The 25057-nt window shown below is 45.4% G+C and overlaps 1 protein-coding gene across 2 annotated transcripts in view; it reads right to left on the bottom strand.

The window, feature by feature from the left end:
• The window catches only part of CACNB3 (calcium voltage-gated channel auxiliary subunit beta 3), a 289239-nt gene that overhangs the window by 196277 nt on the left and 67905 nt on the right, over positions 1–25057 (bottom strand). The window contains exon 1 of one of the 2 annotated variants that reach the window (XM_086963737.1): positions 15687–15951. The exons of the other annotated variant lie outside the window; for it this stretch is intronic. Coding sequence (XP_086819863.1) covers positions 15687–15728 — 42 coding nt within the window. The 5' untranslated portion in view covers positions 15729–15951. Of the gene's footprint in view, positions 1–15686; positions 15952–25057 lie in introns of those variants that run through there. 2 annotated transcript variants of the gene reach the window in all.

Raw genomic sequence — 25057 nt, forward strand, 5'->3', positions numbered from 1 at the left:
AGACTGGGACATAAAACATAACTTTCTAATCTAGATTACGATTGTAATTTATGAACTGCACAGTAACAAAAGGATCTCTTTGACAAAAGCAGTAACCTACTGAGCTTTGCACATAAAATACTATTCTGTGATCTGCATAGTACACGCCCTTTGCAGCAGGCACATTTACCCTCTGCGCTACCTTAGATCAGTCAAAACTGCCACTAGACAAAACTCCAATCTCTCTAGCAGATACATTAATCACCAAATTGTTTTGCCACTTTTATTTTTGCCTGAAAACTGGTTGTGCAAGAAACTGCAGTGCTTTTAAAGCTGCTGCACGGCTACAAAAAGTTTGCAATGTTTATGTCAGGTAATAGTCTGCCAATAATATTGTGGTATCACATCATTTCCGACAAGCTCTGCCGATCCCTGTCTGGAGACTTCGAAGAATCTAGTGAATACTAACGCTTTCCAATGACCACACTTATATCCATCTAGGTATATGTTACCTCAGTAATGGCTACATTATGACAAACTTTCTGAGGTCTTGTTACTAAGATCTAGATACTTTGCTTGAAATCTGCTCCCAGGGTGTTCATGAAGATCTGTTGATTTTGGTTGCCCATCTTCGATTTCATCTATTTAGATAATTAGCTAGTGAAAGCCCAACATCCAGAATGCTATCTAAATAATCTTACCAGAAACGAGAGTAGATAACAATAGATCTTTTTTTTGCCTTAGCTTTTCCAACTTCTTGGAGAGTTTAGGGCCTAGAACAAACTATTCAGCACTTCTCCATACATTCTGCATCGACATGGTGGTTCCATGAGCTCGTGTATATTGCACGTATATATTCTTACATTAAGAATGAGAATTATTCACCAACACCCGGCTCTAAATTGAACCTTCATTCAAAGATGATAATTATTTTCTTTGACCGACGTAATGTACTTCTAAAGCAACCATGTTTAACACTGTCTCCGGCTGCAGATCTCGCCATCACTTCTAAGGGAATGTTAACGCTGACGCCATGTCTATTAGATGCCCTCTAAGGACTCTGTCTCTCTCTCTCTCTCTCTATTTCTTTGCTATCCTGCAACTCGTCTTTGGTACTGGTCACTAAAGAACAGTTTCTTCCGAGTTGCACCCCCACTTAAAGGAGAAGTAGTCTGCGGAAGCTGATAAACTCAGCAGAATGCATCATGCTCCACACAAGAGAACATATGCACAAGTGCTACTGGGGGTACTAGGGTATTCCCCGAACAGACTCTGGACACAGAGAACAACTCAGTGTCAAGTGATTGCCTCCTTGTGGGTCTTGGGGAGCAGGGATTTCAGAAGGTTTTACAGGGATCAGACTCCCAGATTCCGGTGTCATTTCCACTTGCTTGTCCATGTTAGATGGCTCGTCATTAATCCACAGAAGCTTGTTCAAAATCGATAAATAAATGCTGCAGCACTAGCGTGGACCGTGTATTAGCGTGAGATCTGAGAAATAATGATCCCACTCACTGACCCCTTTTATGAGGGGCCGGATGGGTAGGAAGCCCCTGGAAGATGCTCTCATCCTGCACTAACTAGGAAAGTGTCTTAATGTCTTCCCTCATATGTCCTTAATACTTTGGGTCCTTCAAATATATATACATATATATATTATTACCATATCATTGTTGAAACTCGTGGATTTGTCTTGTAAATAATGTATATTTGCCTAATGCCCTACAGGGGTAGGTCTAAATACTTTGGGCAAATAATGAATGCCTATGATGCTAATGGTAATTTTTAGGTCTGGGTTAAAGACATTTTCGCTGTCTCACAAGCCACGTGAAATGTAAAAAAAACCTGATAACTAAAATGCATACATTGACTGACTTTGGTTCAGCTTTCTTTATTTGTCTGTTCAGCTGTCATTTAAATGTTGCTTCTGATCACCGCAGCACATAACATGGTGCAAGAGATCATCCACTGCTGCCACGGGCTCTCTTGCACTATGTGTGATGGCATTGTATATTATCACATGTGCACATCCACCTAAAAAAAGTGCACTTCAGGGCCAGGGCTGCAGGACAGCATTTTACATTGGGAAGGCCCTTTTCTTTCCATTCTTTATCATTTTTTTTTACTTTTTTTGGCATCCTTATGTGACTTCAGTAAGTCAAAGCCAATAGAAACTTTTCTTACCCGGATAATAATCATATTTTCCAACGATGTTTGTTAATTTTAAAATTGTTTCTATATCTGTTTAAGTACCATTACCTGTTAGGAACAAGCGGTACTGTTCTATCAAAATGATATTTCGTGATTATTTGCCTATGTTACATTTGAATTGTTTGCATATGGCCACTGTGTTGAGATTGTGGAATGTTTTCTATTTTTCCATGTTTATTTTTGTTGTATATGCTTACATAAAAAAAATGCCAATGCGCAAGCTTACCGATGCCAGGCCTGTTGGCTATGCCACTGCTTGATTAGTTTGTTTTTGTCACATTTTACTCGAAGACACTTTGTAGCGCGCTGTGTAACCGAATGTAAAACCATAAGGACGACCGCAACTTCTAGATAAATGTAGGTTTGTTCTCTTGTAGATTTATTAAGATGTTGGTGCTCTGAAAAGTCCTTTGAGATATTAGTGAGGCTAAGATCCTTTGTCTTGAATCACCTGGCTTAATGAAGGAAACCTTGAAAACCTGTAAGCTAGGAAAATCCATTAAAAGGGAGGTCGGACGTTCAAATGCATTGTACTCGATGCTCGTCTGGTTTAGCGTCCATGTTTCTTCCACCTGAATTTTGGGTGGGGTGCTCAGCTTGGTATTGACTGCTCTAGGGTACAGTAATGGGCTGACTTCAGTCAGTGTTATGGGCCTTTGGTTTCGAAGGTTCTGTACATGGTGCACAGTGGGTTAAATGTTGATCTTTCTTCTACTGTGTACCAGAGCCAAGCGCTGGAGGACTGACATACAGCGACCTGTGTTTGTGCCGAAGCGCATTTGAAAGCGCTACTTTTCGCCGGACCCGCTCCGCGGGTCCCGCTTCACTGGAACAGCTCCTTGCAGCAACTATCATCTCTGGAATAAGGGCTTGAGGCACACAGGGCTGCGAGCGAGCAGACTGCTGGACTCCAACTCCCAAGAGTCCCAGCAGCTGCCTCACCGATCCCACCTGGTGACGCTCTCCCTCAAGGCCACGCCCCCTTCTATCCTGCAAAAGGCGCCGGATTCCTAACAGCAGCGGATATCTTTCTACACCCTTTGCCTGCTGAACTGTACCAGAGCCAAGCGCTGGAGGACTGACATACAGCGACCTGTGTTTGTGCCGAAGCGCATTTGAAAGCGCTACTTTTCGCCGGACCCGCTCCGCAGGTCCCGCTTCACTGGAACAGCTCCTTGCAGCAACTATCATCTCTGGAATAAGGGCTTGAGGCACACAGGGCTGCAAGCGAGCAGACTGCTGGACTCCAACTCCCAAGAGTCCAAGCAGCTGCCTCACCGATCCCACCTGGTGACGCTCTCCCTCAAGGCCACGCCCCCTTCTATCCTGCAAAAGGCGCCGGATTCCTAACAGCAGCGGATATCTTTCTACACCCTTTGCCTGCTGAACTGTACCAGAGCCAAGCGCTGGAGGACTGACATACAGCGACCTGTGTTTGTGCCGAAGCGCATTTGAAAGCGCTACTTTTCGCCGGACCCGCTCCGCGGGTCCCGCTTCACTGGAACAGCTCCTTGCAGCAACTATCATCTCTGGAATAAGGGCTTGAGGCACACAAGGCTGCGAGCGAGCAGACTGCTGGACTCCAACTCCCAAGAGTCCCAGCAGCTGCCTCACCGATCCCACCTGGTGACGCTCTCCCTCAAGGCCACGCCCCTTCCTAAGGTCAGTCAATAAAAAGAGTCTTTGTACCCCGCTGCGCGGGAGCGCGCGGGTAGCGCCCGGGAGAAGCCCGGGACAAGGGCGGGCCCTCTGAGGCCCTCAGAGGCACGAGAAGGCCAGGCTAGGCCCACCCCCTTAGGCCCGGTAAGTCATACCTTACCTCAAAACTACCCGCGAGACCGCATTTAAAGCTAGTCTGCAGCCGGGTAGGCATTTACGCTCCCTCCCCTAGAAACAATTACCTGCAGTATAATCTCAGAGTCCCCGATCGACATAGACCACGTCCCTTTACAGCGCATTCACGATAGTGTTCCCCAGTCACAATGACAAAGAAACTAAGATCTGGTAAAATAATAGTAGGAAGATCCAGCACCAAAACAAAATCAAATCCCCTTCGAAACAAACATAGCCAATCTTCCAACATGAAAAGTACGTGTCAGCTTTTCAACTTCTGGGAAAAGGGTAAAAATAAAGCCTTGGGGGTGGACAATAAAGCAATGGACCCAAAAGACTCTGGAGTAATCCACTTAGATTCTGCCCCAAATGATGTTCGAGAAAGCCCTGAAATTAAAAAAGCAAAGGCAGACTCAAGTCCAGCTAGGACGCTACAATCCCCCCCCAAGAGCGAGTTCTCACCCCCCCTGTTTTCTACTTTGAAAAATAATATTGACCTAGCACCTGAGATAATCATAAAAACAAAAAAAGACATAGAGCAAGATAATTTAAACATTATGGCAATTCCCCTCGATGAAGCTATTCAACCTGCAAACAGTTCACTAACCAAAACGTCATTTCACAACGGTTTGTCCCCTATGATTCTAGATGAAGTCCTATGTCAACGGTATTTAGAATCTGATCCTACAACAGTTGAGTTACCCCAGAACACCCCGCTAATGTCAAACCATGCCGGCCTACAACTTTACAGCAGTACCCCTTCCAAAACCTCACACTCTCACTTTTCCTCTAGCCCAAATTTAAATTTGACCGGAATAAATTCCTTCCAATGTAAGGGGCCCGACAAACCACTCTCTGACCATCTCCACACCTTAGAACATTTATTGGCTTCTATCCTACACTTATTGGAAAAATTTGTGGGGGGATCTGATTGTGTGCTAGATACAGTGACCCAAATTCTAAAAGTCCTGTTGAGGTCCCAAAAAGAGAAGGAAGCGGACGGGAAGGGGCCCTCCTCCCCTCCCACGACCTCAGATCAGATAGGAATAAATGAGCATCCCCCAGTAGCTATAACTACTTCAAAAATAGCGCAAGAGAAAACAGGTGCTCCCCAGCCATTATCCAATTTAAATGGCTCTGTAAATCACGATTTTGTAATAAAACCTCATGGGGAAACCCCGCTAAAAACTGGAAATGACTTATTCCCAATTTTTAAGAAACAGAAGGGGGACGGGGAAACAGAGGAGGAAGCTATTCAGGGGGAAACTGATAATAGAGGGAAAATAGTGCCAATAAAAAAGAACGGAAAGCACAAGAGGAAACTGTTAAGACGGATAGATAAAAATAGGCGGAGGAAAATTTTATTTAGGAAACACTTAAACTCTCCCCTACTGGAAGCGCCACCCCAAATACAGATGACAGTGGGAAATAACAAAAACCCTGTCAATATGTCAGCCAAAGAAAGCATTCCCTTAAAATCCAAGACAATATCACCCTTTTTACCTACCCATACATCTCCCTTGTCAGCAATTACTAACATATTCACCTTTGGCCAACACAGCAATAATACTAGGGATATAAAAGTGGCACACAAATCGACCTCCCCAGGTCAGGTTCAAAAGCCACTTACCCAAGCAACAACGGCACTTAATCCCTTCGCATCTGTCTTCCAGGGTGTAACAGCTCAGGGTGCTCCTCCCCAAGGCTCTATGAACCAAGAAGCAGATAAACCAACTCCATTAGGGCAAGAGCATAATCATCCCGCCCAAAAAATGTCTTCATTCAATCCCTTTGTAATTACACCCATGGAAGCTCCTGCAAAGGTTACCATGGGCAAAGAATACATGGAAAATAATATAGATACTGTATGGGTCGATTTCTTTCCCCTTTTTGAAGCTGACTGCATTCTGAACAGATCCCTCTTGTTGAAATACTTTCAAGAATCTGCCAATCTGAAACTTATCCAATCAGCCGACCTAGACATAGTTCTGCAACAAAAGTCTGAAGTGGGGACGGTTACGAGGGTGAAGTTTCACTCTAAACTAGTAGCTAACCTCATCCTACAACGGGCTGAAGACCTCCAGAGTAGGGGAATAGATGTAATTCCTGTATTAATGCCCCCCAGTCGGAATAATGCTGTTAAGACGCTGAACCAACAGAATCCACCCTCTTCCCTGCTGCTAGCCGCAACAGGCAATATAAATAACTTGGGTGAAATCAAAGAATTAAAAATAAGCAAGTCTAATGACTATCGCGTGGTATCATATGTTCAACCCTCTTCTTTAACTTATCAAACTACCCCCAGAGAGGAAAAGGATCATTGGAATTGGCTTCCCAAAGTATTAGCCGACAAATCTTCGGGAAAACCATTATCTAATCAGTTCCTTTAGCACGGATCTATCCATAATATCGTGGAATTCAGCAGGCCTAAAAAATAATACGGAGAAAATACAATTTCTCTTATCCCTAGAGGCAAATATTATATGCCTCCAGGAGACATGGTGCAATGGCAATATCCAAATAGGGAAGGACTATATTGTACTAGAAGGCAGCGCCACTGCGAATAAAAAAGGCCACGCCAGTGGGGGTATAGCCTGCCTACTATCCAACCGTATAAACTGGGACTACAACCACTTCCTGGACCCGAGTAAACTTTTCCAGGTAGTTACCTTGTTTGGGTCAGGCAACCCTTTAGCTGGAACCCGCCTGGCCTTGATAAATGCTTACATCCCTCCTGAAATGGGTTTTAATACAATTTTAAATAAAATCTTCCTCCATATACAGAGCATTAAGGAGAAAGATCCCGGAACGGCCATCATCCTAACCGGGGACTTGAACTGTAAAATATCCAACTTTAGCTTAAATCTATTTTCTGATAAAATAAGAGAAGAAACACTCCATATTCCTCGGGCTACGTTCCCTGAAAGTATATTAACAAACAAACGGGGTAAACTATTATTAAACGAGTTGGCAGAAATCGATGGGATAATCGCAAATGGGCATCTCCCCTCGGACTCTCCAGCAAATTTTACCCACAAATCGTATCAAGGAGAATCGATTCTTGATTATGTCATAACAGGGTCTCATTCATTTGAGTTACTAAAGGATATCTCTGTAATCGACACCATTTTCAGCGATCATAAAATCATTTCCATCTCAATGAACGTACATCCCCCTAAATGTGACCAATGGTCCTTAAACAGTAACCAAATAAATTTTGGTAACAATTCTGGAAGATGTTATTGGAATGCAAGGGCTCATCGTTACCTAGAGGATATGCTAGATATAGCAATCTCTGAGCTCCCCTCTTGGTATGGCCGCGAAAACGAGCTCCTTTCCCTATTTTTGAATGCAATAATAACAGGGGCTCAAAAGCAGAACAAGAAAAAATCCACCAAAATAATCCACTGTCCCTTGAAATTGCTTAACGTAGACCTGAATAAACTTATAAGGGCCCAATATTTAAATAGAACTGAGGATAAATCCCGGCAAATAACAACACTAAAAAGGAGAAGGAGGCGACTCTTATATGCTCTTCGAAAAGAAAAAGAGGATACCATCTGGGTAAAAATAAGGGAAGCAGCAACTAACGGTGAATTGAGACAATTCTGGTCCCTTATAGGCGAAGGGTGCGGAACGAGAACCATTCCACTCCCCATCCCTATTGAGGAACACATATGGAGGGATTTTGTCTCAAACCTCTATGCAAGTAACCACTCAGTCTCACCCCAGGTACGGTTTATAGACACTAGCCCGCCGATAGAGTCTTTTTCAGAAAAAGACATAGAACTCGCCATTGGGGAAATGAGACGTTCAGGGGCTATGGGCCCCGACGAAGTCCCAATTAATGTGTTAAAGCAGAACAGGGTCAAATGGAGCAAGCTCTTATGCCCTATCTTTAACTCCTGCATACTAAGCGGAAAGGTCCTACCTTCCTGGAAGGGAAGTATCCTGGTCCCATTGTACAAAAAGGGTGATTGTCTCCTCCCCCAGAACTATCGCCAGATTGCATTGTTGGATGCAATCGGCAAAGTTTTTACTAGATGCCTGCTCAAACGGATAAATGCATGGGTTGAATCCGCAAATATCCTTCCACTTGAACAGACAGGCTTTAGAAAAAACCACAGGACCATGGATAATCTAACCGCCCTCCAGGTAATAGTTGATAAGTACATAAGAGCAAGGAAGGGGAGAGTCTATGTGGCTTTCATAGACTTCTCCACGGCCTTTGATAAGGTTGACCGTCAGGTATTGTGGAGAAAGCTACACATCTTAGGAATGCCACATAGCCTCTTACGCTTGGTCCAGGATCTGCATGAGGATACATGGTGCAAGGTTCTGTTGGGAGGAGAAAGAGGTCTTTCCCGGCTCATTCCATCTGCAAACGGCCTCAAACAGGGCTGCCTACTAGCTCCCCTCCTATTTTCCCTCTATGTTAGTGACCTTCCCCTTACTTTATCAACATGTGTAGGAATTGCCCCACGCTTAGGCGAAAGACACATCCCCTGCCTAATGTATGCAGACGACATTTTAATATTAGACCTCTCCCCTAAGGGTCTTAATAACCGTCTACATGCACAACACACCTTCTCTGAAGAGCACTTTTTGAAAATAAACATTTCTAAAAGTAAGATAATGTGCTTGGAGGGACGAAACAAACTAAAACTGGACCACATTAGTTGGGAATTAGGAGGTCAGAAATTAGAAAGAGTAAAATCGTATGTCTTTCTAGATATGGTAGTCACCAGTAATTTAGGTAATAAATTACACATTGAAAGCAGTTCTCGAAAAGCAAAGTCACAGGGTAAAGGCCTAAGAACACTGTATAAATCAACAGGCCAGAGACACTTTGTTCATCTGTTGGAGGCCTTTCGAGCAAAAGTCCCCCCGACTCTGCTCTACGGGGTAGAATTAATTGACCTAGCGGAATGGGGTTTTTTAGATACAGTGGAGGGCTCTCTATTGAGAAATTTAACCTCGGTTAATAATAGTTGTAGCGCTGCAACCCTGCGTCTAGAACTCGGTCTTAGGAGTAGCTGGGCTCAGGGACTTGCAGGAGTGATTCGCTGGGTCATTAGTCTGATTAAAGGAAAGCCATCTACTCTCAGATCTCTTATCACAAAAGAGTTGATGGGCCCCCTAAATGAATACTCGATCCTAATAAAGAACTATAGGAGAGCTATCACTCTCTTGGAGTTGGAGGAAGCATCCATCTTAGAGCTTTCCATGAACCAATTGAAATTACAACTAAAACAAGCTACATGGAAGCTAAGTTACGAGAGGGATCGGAATTTAATAATACAAAAAAAGGGGGCCATACAAGTTGTTGATTCCTATTTAATCAGACAAATTCAACCCTACCTGTCATGGAACATCCCGCACGGCTTACGCCGCTTTTGGCTACTTCTCAGGCAGGACTTGCTCCCCCTGAACAAGTTGTTGGCCAAATGGTATGGAATATCCAATGTATGTAATTACTGTAACCTAGCAATTCAAGACTCCAAACATGCCCTGCTAGTTTGTCCTGCATTATTGACTTACCGCCGCCTCTGGATAAAACCGGCTTGTATTCAGTTTGGTATTTCTTCTGCAACAGCGTTGTTGGATGCTATTCTTAGTCCCCCAAATGGAATTTTTTGCAACAAAATTTTTAATTTCTTTAAATGTTTCTTAGAACTTTACTAGTATAATGGTAAATTGCTTTTGTATAATTACTGTCTGTATGAGTTGTTTTATACGGTCAAAATTTTACACTGTGTTTTGTAATTGTATAATATGTGGATCTCCACGGAGTTCCAAAACATATTTAATAAAATTGAATTGAATTGAATTCTACTGGGAGGCTGTTAGGCTTTTTTGGGGCAAGCGGAATGTTGTTCCATTTTCTCTGGTTCAGAATAGGCCTTGCTTTTTAGGTCTGGATCCTTCGGAGTTCCTGTAATTTCTTCTTTGTTGCAGCAGTGCTGATCGTGTTGTTGTAGTTCGTATAGTGTAATGCAGAGACTCTGAGTTCTCTCTTTTGTGCCCGTTGTAGTAGCAGAAGGATTTTTCTAACCATCAAGAGCTAGAATTTTCCCTGTGGTTGGAGATTACGACCTTATCGAACCCAATACTGCTTCTTTACTTTCCATCTGGGTGTTGGTGGCTGCTTCCAAAAGGATTGTCTCACTCATTTGTTTCATACAATGAGAGTAAAACTTTCACAGCAGCATTCTAGCGCCATGCAGCACTTGTTGGCGCTTGCACAGAAGCCATGCTGGAATCAGTGGGCACCCTCTGCAGGCACTACTTCTTGGACACTGATTTAAGAAGCGATATTCTGCTATTGAAGAATTTTCTTAGACTAGTTCTTATGCAGGCTTCTCTTCTGGATTCTTTGAATACCTGGTGTGAATCTCTAGACTATCGTACACAGGAAATGGAGACTTACTTTCCTGCAGCTATAGTTCTCTTCGAATGTTAATAATAAACTCCTCTGAAGCGCCTCCCAAGCTCACTTCCGTGGAATCAGTGGTTTTCGTGTCCATTCCTTGCTTTGAATGAAAGCTGGACCGGCATTCACATGGGTGTGATTAAAGTAGCTTGTTTTGTGTCCGTCCGATGGAAAAAGTATGTAGCTTGGCCAAAAAAAGTGAGTATTGTGACTTGCATATATCCAGGTAAGTATGTGGATCTTTACTAGGCAGCAGCAAAAAACACTCAATATGGGTAAGTTACATTTTTCTACCTCATTAGCGCAGAATGCTGTCCAGCACCGATGGACAAAGAGATCCGGTAACCAACATAAGCTCAAAAGAGATACCGCTTAATACTGGAGCTTGGCTACTTCTTCCCCCACTTCGTTAAAGGTTGCGAGTAATCCTTAGATGTTCCATTCTTGAGGAACTGGTCTATAACCGAATGAATTCCCCACGTATGCATGCCTGGATCTCGGCCGTCATGAGATCAGTTTCAAATTTCTCTGAGACAAGCCTTGTGATATTGTGTGCCAAAGTTCTCTCCTTTTTTTATCACTTTGCATGCACGATCATGTACGTGTTGTATTTTCACAAGTACCAATGTCTTGCAAAGCTTGCTGCTGCTGTTTGTTGTGTACGCCATTGCTGCCGGTGTTGTTGTGGTATCTATTTTAAACAATAAAATGTTTTATTAAAAAAACACAACTTCTTCGGAAACAGTAGTCACACTGTCTACTTTTTTGCTGGGGCATAAAGGAGGGTGATGCTGTCTCCCTATATATGTAGGGACATAGGCGGCGTGTGTGGCATCCCTTAAGGAACCAGGCACTACCACATCCCCTGTATTAATTAGTTTGATCCATTGCTGTCTGCAGTGTAATGGACGAAAGTCTGAGTCCATCTTCTTCTATGGTCCATAAAAACTGGTTTGGAATCAGTGGCCTTTGTGCCTTGACCCTAACATCAGCCCTTAGGGGCCGTAGGTTACAAATGTGGCAGAGTCAGTGGTGGGCACTAATTCCTTCCAATGCCTGGCGAGACCATCCTGCTCCTCGCCTAGTTATCTACGATAAATTCAGTTCTGTAAGTCTGAACAATGTATTGGTTTGCTAAAGGAATTTTAGTGACTTTGCAACTCAGCCGTCTATCTTTCAATAGCTGGTGTGAGGTCCGCAACTGGAAAATATTAATCTCCATACAAAGTGCATGCATGTTTCAGAGATAGTTGTGATCCATGAAGACGTTGAAAATAGTGCTGTTCTATGACAGCTCACCACAAACACAACGTGCAAGATTTTTGTGCCATGTACAAGATTTTGAGCATGGCCTGACACCTTACCAGCTGAAATGGCACATGACCACCGGGGTGCAGGGATGTCTAATTTACCTCTCTTCAGATCTGAGAAGTCCACAGGGTGGCCAGAGCATACCCACTGCAGTTCCTCTCTTGTATTAAGATTCCCATGACTTCAGATTTAAGGAAAATTGCTGCCTCCGTTTAAACAGGGTCCTCCTCATTCAGTTATACCTTAGACCTCGGATATGTTCTCCCCCATGATTTTAGTATGGAATATTGAGTAAGGAACATGGTGACACACTATTATAGAAAAACTAATGAGAACAAAAATATCAAATGGTAAGTGCATAAAGGGTGATATAGATGTATTATTCTTAACTCCACAGCTACGCAACTTGGCGACATACATATCATCAAGGTACGTAGAGGAGGAGTTAAGTTTAAAAGATCTACTAATACTTAGCAATCAATATTTTTGACCTTGATGTTTTTGGCTATGATATTAAGGTACCACAATATTCCCTGTTGTATATTCCAGGGCCACACTCTCCCACACAGCTTATATCACCATTAGCATGATGCCTGGAACAAAGACGGACCACCTGTCTGTAACAGTTTTGAGGCACAGCGATGGGTGAGAAGCTGGAAGTGGTGTGGGGGCTTCAGGCCACCGGTGCTTACAGTCCAGCACCTTTAACCTATATCAAATCTACACACTGAATTCAACCAAGAGCACAGATGTTTCTTGTTGACCTTTGCCCAGCACACGGGGGCTTAGGTATAACTAGTGCAGGCGTCCAGTGCCCTGGGGTGTGAGAGGCCCACTGTACCACAAATGTACCTGTTTTTTTTACCACCAAATCAGGGGATAGGGTCTATATTCCCGGCCTGTATTAGGGTCCATTGCATCACAGCTTCACAGATGTCCAACCTATTTTTTTGTTTTAATTCGGCCTCTTAGCGTAGTTTAAAATTTTCCAGTTGCTCGGGCAGTGCTACCAAGCGTGTTCCAAGCTCTTAATAAGCAGTGAGTCGCCCACAAGCGCGCGCCTCGTCTCTGGGCAAATTATTAGCCGTGTGCGCTGCCATCCGAGTGGGCGGAAATGTGCCTCTTCTCGGTGGCTCCTTGGGCCCTCCCGGACCGCCGTCTGTCGCTCACAGGAGGCATTATTCATCAGCACGCCCCCGGGGCCAAGCGTGCCCGCTGTCCCATGTATCTGGGAGTGTGTGAGGTGTGTTTCTGGCGCCGTTCGCACCTGGCAGCGCCGCAGCCCTCTTTGGAGCGCGCGAGTCACGCTGAGGCGACGTCGAGCCAAGCCCCGCCCACCGCGCGGCGCACGAGCCTCTGAGGAGAAGACCCTCGCGCCCTCACCCTCTCAGGAGCTACAAGGCGGCACTCCCCTGGATTTGAAGGCACGCACTCGGGGTGTGGACGACTGGGAGCTTTCCAGAGGGCCACCGGGATCTCAGAGCTGCATTAGAGCCATGATTGGAAAGCGGCTGAGCTTGGGGTTTGTGTGTGGTACCTAGCGGGGACTCAGGCCACATCCCTCAAAGACACATGTTTCAGGTTCACACCGGGGAAAAATGTGACCAGTCTTGCACCAACAAGACCCTCGCGCTGTAAAGACATACTGAAGAGCCCCGGGTCACAGGGGTGTGTGGCCCTTTCGGCGCCAAGCCATTGGACGAGATGCACACCTCACAAAACTCAGTGGAAACCACCTTCAACTCACCAAGACAGATGGGCGAACCCCTTGCTCCCCCTCCAAAAAAGAGTCTCGTGACAGAGACCCTTTCACCACATAGCCGTATGATTTTGGAAGGACTACACCCTCAAATCACAAGGTCATATAGTGAGGCCTCACCCAATAAAGTCATAGGGATGATACACTTACCCTATAAGGTCATATTGATCATTCCTCACCAGTCAAATCGTAAGACCAACCCTCACTCTACCAAGACACTGTGACCTAGACCACACCCCACATAGTCAACCGAACCAGACGGACACCCCTCAAAGCCACTCTGATCACCCCTTGGTGCAGAAAAAACACAAAACAAAAGACATGCTGCAGAGCACAGCAAGCCGGATAAACAGTGTGACTTCTGTACCAGTGCATGGAAGGCCGTGGGTCAGCCACAGTATTGCGACCACAAGAGCCTACGTCCTCCAGACTCCTGCTGTCTACCCTTCCGCCATTCCAGGGGTACATACTAGGCCTGAAAGCCGCTTTCAGAAAGGAGACTGTCTGAAGGGCATAGCAAACCCTATCACTGCTCTGTGTGGCCAGAGGAGCCTAGCATTGGTATATATCCAGTGGCAAGGGCAGTGGCGTAGGAAGGGGGGTGCAGTGGGTGGAGCCGCCCCGGTGTCATCACTGAGGGGGTGATGAAATGGCAAATATATGTGTTTTAAACACATATTTTTGCCATTTTGTCAAGAAATTTTCTGCACGGGGTACTACCTGACCTTGCTGCGCCACTGGGCAAGGGGGCTGTCACTGCCGTAGGTAACCAAAGTAGAGCCCATCACTGCATTGTATGGCATAAGAGGCCGCACCACAGCTGTGGGTGATCAGAGGAGGCCCCATCACGGAGTCTTGGGGCGTAATTCCCCTTTAGAGGGAAAGTAATTGAGTTTAGTTTTGGAAGGGTTGGTTGCAAGAGGAGCAGAAAGTGGGGAAAACAAATAGCACTCTAGGCAAACCCTCCCACCCTGGAGCCATCCCCCTGTCCTGCACTCTATCCGTGGCTGTCTCTCGGGCCCTGACGGTGTCTGTCATTGAGCGTCTGCTAGGGCTTGTCTCTAGCTGCCTGTCAGAGCCTCTCTGTCGGTTTCTATCAGAGCCTTTTAGTGCATGTCCATGTCTGTCGCTTTTTGCAGTCCTCCTGTGCCTACTTCTGGTGTTTGTAAGTGATTCTGGCGGAATTCGGTGCTCTGCCCGCCCGCTTTGAAAGTGAATATGTCAGCTCCTCATTACGGTCGTCAGTCAGCATGATTTTGACTGTGCCTGTTGCCAATCTTTGTCTGCCCCTCCCCTCCCCTTCCCTCGTCGCTCTGTGCCTGCCTGTCTCCATCTCCTCCTCTCGGCGTTACCTTTTACCACCTAGTGTTTTTGTTTACCTGTGATTCAACACCCCCCCCCCCCTACATTCCATCAACTAGCACCCTCAAATGCCTGCCCCTATCCTCGCTCTGTCTGTCGGGGTCTCCCTGTCAAACCATGTCCTTCTCCACCGACCCTCAATCCCGCCAGTCCATGTTCACTCTCTTCCCCCATCAGGGTCTGACTGTCTGTCCACGTCCCATCGGAGTCTGTCTGTCCAGGTCCCTCCCGCCCCCAGCAATGTCCAGCTTCCCGTTGAAATCGGATGTTAGACCCTTCCCCTCTGTAAATATCTGGGGTGCAGACCAAGTAACCTTTCCCTAGATTCCTGTCAGCCCATGCTCTCCCCGCCCCCCTCCACTGTCTCGTTCGGACCCTGGACCCCTCCATCTGAGGTGATCTGTCTACCTCACTAGACTATGCTCCTGCCCATGGACTCCCTCTGCCAGGCTTGCCCTGGGCGGCCCATCGCCAAACTACCCCCTCTCCAACCTCCGCCCCCCACCCTCTTTGTCTCCTGCCCTCCAGCGGTCGCTGTCATTTCAGATATTTTCGGTTGAGGAGCGGCAGATTTTATATGAAATTCAGCTCAGACTGATCTACCAGTCGGAGTGTGCGTGTGTTGGGGGAGGAGGGGCGTTTCAAATGAGATAGGGGAGTGGAGGTGCAGACCTCAAAACAAAGGACTAGCATTTTGACAGCAGAGAGGGGCGAACTGACCACGGCCGCTGCCCATTCCTGCCCCTTACCGCTTTATTACCCCACCCTCTGTCTATCACCAGGGGAGCTCGGCCTTACCTCGTTCAGCAGGAAGGTTGCACTCGAGTCAGAAAAAGACATAGAAGGCGCCGCGAAGCCCCAAGTCGAGGAGTCACAGCCTCTTCCACAGCCGAGGGAGCCCGCGCATCCTGTGAGAGCCGAGTCCCCTCCGCTCAGCCCCTCCTCGGTGACAGCTGTCTCTCCCCAGTCTCTGCTCCGCTCTGCTCTCCGCTGTCACTGGCAGCTCAGCCCTCCCAGGGAAGCCCGTACACCCCCCTGTCCTGACTGCCTGGCTGCCGGCATCCCTGTGCGCACCACAGACCACCTCACTGGCAGCCTCGCAGCCACGCCGACAAGCCCCCTCCGCACCTCCCACCCTCCCACTCCTCACCCACAGCTTACCCTGCCCACACACAGCTCCCACTCCCTTTACAACCCACCCTCCTCACTCCACACTTCTGACAGCTCTTCTTCCTCCCCACAACTCACCGCCTATCCACTCCACCCTCTCACACCCACCCTACTCACCACCCGTCCTCAAGGCCTACCACTGCTGCCTACTGGCAGACCACCCCTAACACAGACCCCCAAACCCCACACCCCACTATTCTCACAGTTCTTTGCTCTACCTTCCTCACTTACAACCCACCCTCCGCTCACCCTCCTCGTCAGTCAAGCCCCCTCTTCCCCCCCTCCACCCATAGGTCAACTCAGCAGCTCCCCACATCTCCCCCTTTCCACTCAACCCCCCTCCGCCCTTCTCTCTGCCTGCCGTGCTGCTTCCAGTAACGGACTCCTTGGACTCTAAGTGCACTCTAATCACATCGACGTCTGAGAGCAGAGAATGTTTCCCTGTGTTCAGACATGTGCGTTTCACCCCCCCCCCCCCCCATCTCTCACACGCATCCCCAGTACACATGCACACCTCCCTGCAAGAATAAATGATGACGCATTTGTCGGTGTTCACGCGCCGCTTTTAATGTTTAGAAAAAACGAGGGAGCACTTAAATCAGTTGTCTGCGCCACCACAGAGCCCCAATAAATGCATAGAGCCCCTGGAAAGGGCTGAGTGCTCACCGTGAGAAGCAAAGGTGAAATGCACGCACCTGAGGCAATCACAAGAGAACAATATAATAGTTTTCCTCTGACCTCGGATCCTGGGATGATAGCATGGGCCTCATCTTGCCTCCCCCACCCCTTCAGCCACTGATGACTGACCCCCCTGATTCACAGGCATTCCATGGAGATGTGTTTTTATTATAATGCACTTTTCACAAACCAGAGCCCAGAACTCCAGTTTCACTGAAGTATTTTAAATTTTGACTTGGAAATAGCTAAATATAGCTAATTTGTAGGCCTCGCCCACCCGACAGCGCATGTGCTGTCTGTTGCAACACATACTGTGACCCACCTTACTATGGATGTAGAGCCCGCCAATTGCTTACCACTGATTGTCTTTATGGCACTCTCATTTTCTTGGTTCTTATTCATCAGCTGTGTGGGAATGTTCTTCCTGTTCTTGTGTTTATCCCACCCCTGAAGCACGGAAGCTTTACTGTGTCCTTCCACTGCTCGCTTTTTCAGACACTACTTTGTTCTTTTTGTTTAAGTACTCCACAGGAGCGCATGTGTTTTCCTGTTGTCTCCCCTGCTTGCTTCTTTCATTTCCACTCAGCCCCTCTCTCTTGCCCATGTTGCCTTTCTTGCTCTTATGCTTTTTCCCCACAAGCTCCATGTTACTGTCTTTTGACTCTTTAATGCCCCACCCACATAGCCCCTATTGCTTCCCCCATGCACCCTCCTGTTTTCCTTTCACCCCCCACCTGGGCTTTAAGTTTTCTTGCACCCCTTGTCCCCTGTGCTGTTTTCAACCCTCCACACATCCTTGTTGCTTCTGTACCCCCATGTTGCTTCTCCCACCTACTAAAAAAAACAACTTTTCACACTTTTTTTAATCACTGATCCCACATGGTCAGCAATGTCAAAAACTTTTATTGATTTTTTAAATATCCTATAACCATGCAGCACAGCATGCTGTGCTGCACTTTAAAACCATTACAATTCAAGTAGATCAGAAAGACGTGGGCTATTGGCTTTGCCAAAGTTTGTTTTGTGTTCAACTGATTGCATGGTTGCAAAAGGTTTCTTTAACATCTGCTGTTTTGTGGCTGCAAATTATATCTCGTCTCTCTGGAAAGTTTCCCTTTCTTGCTGTTTACAAGTGTCTTTGGTCGTTGGCAGACTTTAATGTGTATGATTTTTGGATTGCTAATACATGTAGCTCATGTACTCTTAGCTGATTTCAAACCCGAGTTTGCAATATTTTGCACAGCTACGTTTCCTTTTGTATAGAGGAATGGATGGGCATTTGCAAAAGCTACGTGTCTGGTAAAATGTTATCTGTAGTAAGGTGGATTATCCAGTGGGCAAACTCTCCCACCAGCACAGACGCCTAGCTCCTAGCCAAGCATGTCAATGGTTCTTTAAGAAAGCCCTGGTCACCCCTCCGTATCACAGGGCCGAGATGAGAGAATGCACATTAGGATCAAGCAGTGCTTGCATGAAGAAATGACTAATTAAAGCTCCCAAACCAATTTAGGAAAATGAAAAAGTATTTTAAGATTAAAATAAGGCAAAAATGACAATTGACTAAGTAACATTTTAAATTCAGATATGAAATGAAAAAAAAAACATTGGAATGTTGCTCTCTGGGCTTCTAGAGCTATTAGAAGCCCGGAACACTCCATTGTCTTCAATGGAGCGCTCAACATTGCAATGTTCCGATATAGCCTTATAACCCGCCGTAGCGGGCTATACCGGCTATTAAAGCCCCCCTGCAGTGTTAAAAGCTCAAGGCGAGGGACTTTAACCCCTTCCATGCTGCCGCGATTCTGCGCCAGTGCGGCAGAATCGCGAGTGGGCGGGTTTATGACGGCCCCCAGCCGTCATCAGCACACGATCACCGTAGTGCATGACGACTGGGGGCCGTCATCAGCATGGAAGGGGTTAACAGGGAAGCGGGACTTTAATAGCTGGTATAGCCCTGCAAAAAGGGCTATAAGGCTATTAGAACATTCTGCCACTAGAGGACAGAATTTTCTAAACAATTTAAACAAAGGTTTCAGTGAGCGAGAGGGGATCGAAATCCCTTCAGGCTCCCTGAAGCCTTTGTTCACAGCCACAAAGAAGCATTGGAATGTTGGACCTCCGGGCTTATACCAGTCATTATAAGCCTGGAGCACTCCATTGTTTTCAATGGAGCTTCCAAAGTTCTAATGTTCTAATACAGTTTACTCACTTATGGCTAAACTCTAGAAAGTGAGTGGTCAGTTTGAAACTTTTCAAAATATCGCAACAAAAAAATGGGATGCCACTAGAAAATACTATTTCATCTGTATCCTGCCATGGTAAAAAAAGGCTACTTTCAGAAAATTCGTTTTGATATCAATGAATCCAGGGCCTCAATTAAACAGGATTTAACTATATGTGTCTCCTTTATCTCATGTCATAGGCCATTGGAAGCTGCACTGGGCTCACGCCTTGCTTTTCTTTTTGCGTGGGTGCTATTACTATTCTTGTAGAGGGAAAAGGTGTGACCCTCCTTTGCCACTGTCTGTGATGTTCCCTCAGTGCAGAAGACAGGTTGTGCACCTGCTGCTGAGAAACTAAATAATATGGGCCTGATTTGCAAAGAAAGTTGTAAATCTGCACACATAGATTCACACCTACGTACACGTGTAGATTTATAACTTTCTGAAATTCACAAACATTTCCAGGAATACACACGGAAAACTGCGCCAGGTATAACCTTCCATGCGTACTCCTGGAAAGGATCCGACTGCCGCGGTGCGTAGTTCTCCAGAGCGAATACATCCACACCGGAGTATTTGGATCCTCGGTACAAATTCAAATTTTTTCTATACCCCCAGCAGATCTGGAAGTGAGCTGTTCCATTTACCACCCTGAGAGGGTTGCCCCTGCTCTTACCTGGAGTAAATCTCTGAGCATATCTAGGAGGGAGATAGAAGAGTTTGCGAATGCTGAAAAACAGCCATATTTATGGGCATTGACATAATTCCAAGTCAAACCATACTTTGGAAAGCATACCATCCACCCCTTGAGTGGCATTTACAGGCGCGGAGAACCAAATGTACCTTTTAATTGATCTTAGTGCATTTTTATGCAGCTACAAGCACTCATATTATCAGTTTTTCAATCTCTCTTCATGTTTCAATGGAACCATATTCAAAGAGAATCTTAGTGATTTCTCAATGCACAGACTAAGAAAACAAGCAGAATCTAGCAGAAAACAGGGTACTGTGTGAAAAAGCAGATTTTCCTACTGTTATCAATATTTGTATAGAATTGATCTACTGTGTGCATGGCCTCATGGTACATTCGGAGACGAGGCTTCTTGCACATACAGTTCCGGGAGTCTCACTGACAAGAGTTAATGTGTCATTACGCTTGGTTAGTGGCGATCAATCTGTCCTATGTATTGATTAGTACCAGTTTATGTGCCGAAGGACTTTGCTATTGATTTAATTCCATTAAGAGGTTGTATGATAGAGGTACTCATGGCTCAACCACGTGTGCCTCTACCACGCAGCCTGAACCACAAATGCGTCTTAACAACGCATTCCTTTACCACAGGGTATGCGTGGCTAAGATTGTGACCCCCCTCACCCCACCCTAAACTACAAACTCCCTACATGCCCCCGGCCCTGAGGCATAAATACCCCAACCCCCTCCACCCCTCATGCTGTCCCTAACCTTTAGCTTACACTACCCGACTCCCTCCTACCCCCATGCTGTTCCTAAAACGACCCCAAACCCTTCCACTGCTCTTATGCCTAAAATAATAACCCCTATTTTTAACGAGCATTGGCATAGCCAAAAGGTCTTGCCTTTGGTATCTTATACGTTTTTAGCCATGCAACAGTTGATGTTGTTGCACCAAGGATATTGTGCTGCATAACTACATACTTATAAGGTCTCAAACGTGAGATCTATTGGCTATGCTAATGCTTGTTGTAACATGGTGCAGTGTCCCTGCCTGTACAGGCCAGAAAAAAACAAATGAGGGCGCTCCCAGTGAAGACAGGAACAGTGAGCAATTTTACATACTAAGGCCACAGGTAAACCCATGACAACCGATTTGTATATAGGTTAGGCTGCTGTAACTACACTAACAGTGCCACCGACCGTGCCTCTAGATATTGATACCCAGTGAAGGGGGATGGTGATTCATTCTGCCCCATCAACCTTCTCAAAGGCACAGAGAAAACAAAATACACACAAAGAAAATGGTGGCAGGGGGTCAGAGGGAAGATCTTTAAGACCTGCGAGGGTCGGTTCCCCAAACAGTTAATCAAAACACAATCTGGGACCCTCGGTCTAAGCAAAAGAAACAGGAAAGAGATAAATCATCCAAAGTCAGCCTTGTACCTCCCTTGGGAGATCCCTTTCTTTAGGACAAAATCACTCACCCACCATAGGTGGCATGCTTCATCATTGGGATTCTCCTTGTGACGGGGAAACCTAGTCCCGCCACGGGCTACAATCCCCTCTCTGAGAGGGAGGAGCTCAGGGTTGTTTTGTTACTTAGCTGAAGGATATACTAAATCTAACAATGATGAATGATGAACTTGGTTAGGTGAGGTAAGCAGCGCAAAGAAAGATATAAGTGAAAAAAGTGAGTTAAAACTAGCTACCAGGTAAGTAGTCTATCTTTATTAATATGTCCTCAGGCCAGGATTAAAAAATAGGCACTAGCAGGGTAACATATACCTGCAAGTTAGTGCTGAATTAATAGGTCTACATGTTTCAGCCAATTGACCCTCGCTTGAGGTGCTGCTGCGCTTAAGTTATTTTCCATGATTGTTGTTAGGATCTTGAGAAACAGTGTTAATAGTGGAAAAATATAAATATAAAAAGATACAAAGCCAGTGATCTTTATATCTTCTTTGGTGAGTCACTGGTGATACCTGTACATTGTGGGTAAAAGGCAGCACCTTATCTGACATGCAGCTCAGGGAGGGGGTACCGCTCTCTCGGTCAAAACTACAGGCGTCGTTGTCTGCAGCCGCAATGTACGGGTATCACCAGTGAATCACCAAACAAAACATAAAGATCACTGGCTTTGTATATTTGTCATCATTATATATTTATATTTTTCCACTAATGTCTTTAAAAGGCTGGGCAGATGTTTATCATGCATCTATAAATCTCTATGGATTGTCCCTTCCAGCTGTTGACACTGAACATGCATTTTTGTGTTTGCAGTATATATTTTACTCTCGGGAGGAATCAATATATTAGATTACTGAACAATCAATAAAATACCACCATGATGTGTTAGGTTGTAGCTGAATCCATTTGTTTTGACACACCTGAAAAAAGTGATTTGCCAAATAAAACCTCATGACTGGAAAATCTGTGTACCCTGCTCCCCATTGCTAAAACCACATTCCCACCAGCTGGCTTCGCCTCCTTCTAGGAAACCTCCTCTGTCGTCATTAGAGGCGCAGCGAGAGTGCCACACGACGGGTGGTTTGATTGACGTGACACCAGCATGTGCTCCGACTTAATATGCGGAGTCAGGAGTAACAATCCTAATTAACCCAATTAAAGGGATGTCATATTTCCAGCAAGCCATCAAAAATGTAATAAACGCTCTCCAGTCACTTCTTTCTCTGCTCAGTTCCAGTAACAAATATTTGTATTTTTCCGTTTTTGTGGTTTACTTCAGCAGTCTGGCTTTGTCATTATATGCAATTAGAGTGTGTCTTTCTGCAGTCTGTGCCGCAACAGAGATTGTTGTTGCCTTGTAGGTGATGCTTGCTGAGCTGTAAGGAAAGGATGAAGTGTATGCTGTGAAAGTCTTCAAGAAAGACGTCATTCTTCAGGAGGACGACGTTGATTGCACTATGACGGAAAAGAAGATTTTAGCATTGGCACGAAAACATCCTTACCTGACACAACTGTACTGTTGCTTCCAGACAAAGGTATGCTTTGCGCCTGCTGCGGCCCTGGTGCGTGTGCACCATCTGCACACGAGGTTACACACAGTGAAAAGGCATATGTGGATAATGTGGTGGAATCGTTGCTAGTGGTGTTCTCGCGGATTTGTCGTTATGACGCGTCAGGTTATATTTATGACTTTAGAGTCATTGTTTTTATAAAATGTATGCTAATCTAAGGCAGTTTATGAAATCCTAAAGACGTCGATTCAGAGACAATGAACTTCTAACAGTTACAATACAAAACAGACAGAGTGTCAAAACCCTTCAAAAACACAAGGTGGCAGTATTGAACCAGCAATACCTACACACGTGCTTTCAAGTTTTGTCTTGTTTGTGGCAAACGTTTTGTAAAATAAATTCCAATCGACTAACCTGATTCTTTAGAACGAGCAATGGCCGCGCGCCCGAGGAACAGATAAGAAAGGCAGATAAGGCCGTGAAAGTGAAAGTAATGGCGAGTGATGCGGAGGAAGAGATAAGAAAGGCAGATGCCGGCTGTGCGTGTGTACGAGAGCGTGCACGCAAGCGTCAGACAGCAAAAGCTTGTGGGTAGCACTTTGAAAACCCCCTTACTAAAAGTTGAGCAAGCAGCGCATGCGCTGCTCTAGGCTCGACCTAAAAACGACCCTGACTGCATGGTTAAGGCATATGCATAGTTAAGGCAAGCATGGTTAAGCTTGCATAGTCAAAACACGTGTGGCTCTGCCTGCATTCTTCCTACTGTTCCCCCCCCATATTGAGATGCCTAGTTTTCCATTGCCTTACCTAAGCTGACTCTTATGTTGAGCAGCATGCTTAGCCAATTATATTGCTTTGATGTATTGGTGTGGACATGAGAGTGCATTGTATTTTAGCTAACATGTTCTGCATGATTCTGAGATGTATGTTAGTGCAGTGCAGACTGAAAGGAGAAGCTACCTTACTGTGAGTAGACCTTGATGAGGAGTGTCCCTTTTAGAAGAGAATCCCCAGGCATGTTTCACAAAAGCTGTTTGTGTGCTAGCCTCACCGCTGCAATCAGCAGCTTTCAGGCATCCTCTCCCAAATGTGGTGTCGTATGAAGAGCGGTAAGCTTCCCCTTTGCCAATCATATATTGTCTTGTTCCAAAGTTGGAAGCAGAAATTGGAAAGGAATAGGCACTCTTTTTAAGTGGAACCTGTTAGACAGTGCACGCTGTCTGGTTGCTAAAGAACTATTGAGAACTTACTGTGAGCTTACAGGCCATCCTTCTTCTACACTTGGTTGGCTTTATTGTCACTGTCATTTGCTTGTTTCGTATTTGATGGCTTGCCTTCCAATGCTTTTGTTTCCTCTTTACAATCCTTCTGAGTGACTGACTTGGATATTTGTATTGCTCATATATACTTTTTTGGTTGCGAAAAGACTACTTGTGTACATTCTGAAAGCTTTTCTGTGAAAAGATTCTACCCTATGTAAACCACTGGCATTGTGGTTTGTAACTCACATTTTCTTTCTTTCTTTTTTCTTGCCTTACTCGTTTTAGGCTGTCCAACATGTCTTCGTCCCTCTCGTGGAGCACAGCCTGTTTTACAACACTACTTGTATTCTTCCACAAGTGCTTGCTTTCTGTAAACAGGCCTTTAAATGTTGTTCTTATCTTTTCGCATTTGCTGTACTTTCAAAGACAGAGGTCAACTGTTAGGCTGTCTTCAGAGGGAGCCTGATGTTAACTTTTCTTTGGTAGACTTCAAAGTGAGAGGATTTATGTGACAATCTTTCGGGGCAATTGGAAAGGTAAGATTTTTTTCTAGCCGACAACAAAATGTAAGTGTCTGTAAATGCACGCACCCGGAGGGCACTTATAATTTTGATATGTATGTAAAACATGTCCTTGGCCCTATTATGTTTAGTACGTTATGGCACAAATATTCGAGGGACAATTCCGAGAAGCAGTGGCCATTGACGGGTACTTTTGATGAACAAAGAACATGTTCTTTTACAGGAGAAGTTGTTTGTGAGAAGAGGCAGGCAGTCTATGTTTGATTCCCTCAGAACATGGCAAAAAGAAGCAAAACAAGGCGAATGAAAGCAGAAAAAGAGGCCCTGAAGGGGAGAATGCAAACATTAACTCGGAAAGCTGTAGAGCATGATAGAGAGAAGCAGGAGATAGGAATTGGACGTGAAGATAGGATTTTTCGACCGAATATTGATAAATCTTATGTAGGCTGAGAAGAAAATGATGCTTTTGTGGAAGAATTGCTAGATGCTCGACTCCCACCTCATATGGCCCGCAGAGGGTATATCCCACTCTTGCCCCACAGGCCCAGCTACCCGGTTCTTCTGTCTCTGCTGTTTCTGCTTCTGCTACTGTTAATCAGACTGCCTTGGTCACAGCACCTCCTGTCCTTTTTCTGTCTTCGCCG

The sequence above is a fragment of the Lissotriton vulgaris genome, chromosome 1_1 (genome assembly GCF_964263255.1).
Source record: "Lissotriton vulgaris chromosome 1_1, aLisVul1.2, whole genome shotgun sequence".
Taxonomy (NCBI): Eukaryota; Metazoa; Chordata; class Amphibia; order Caudata; family Salamandridae; genus Lissotriton; species Lissotriton vulgaris.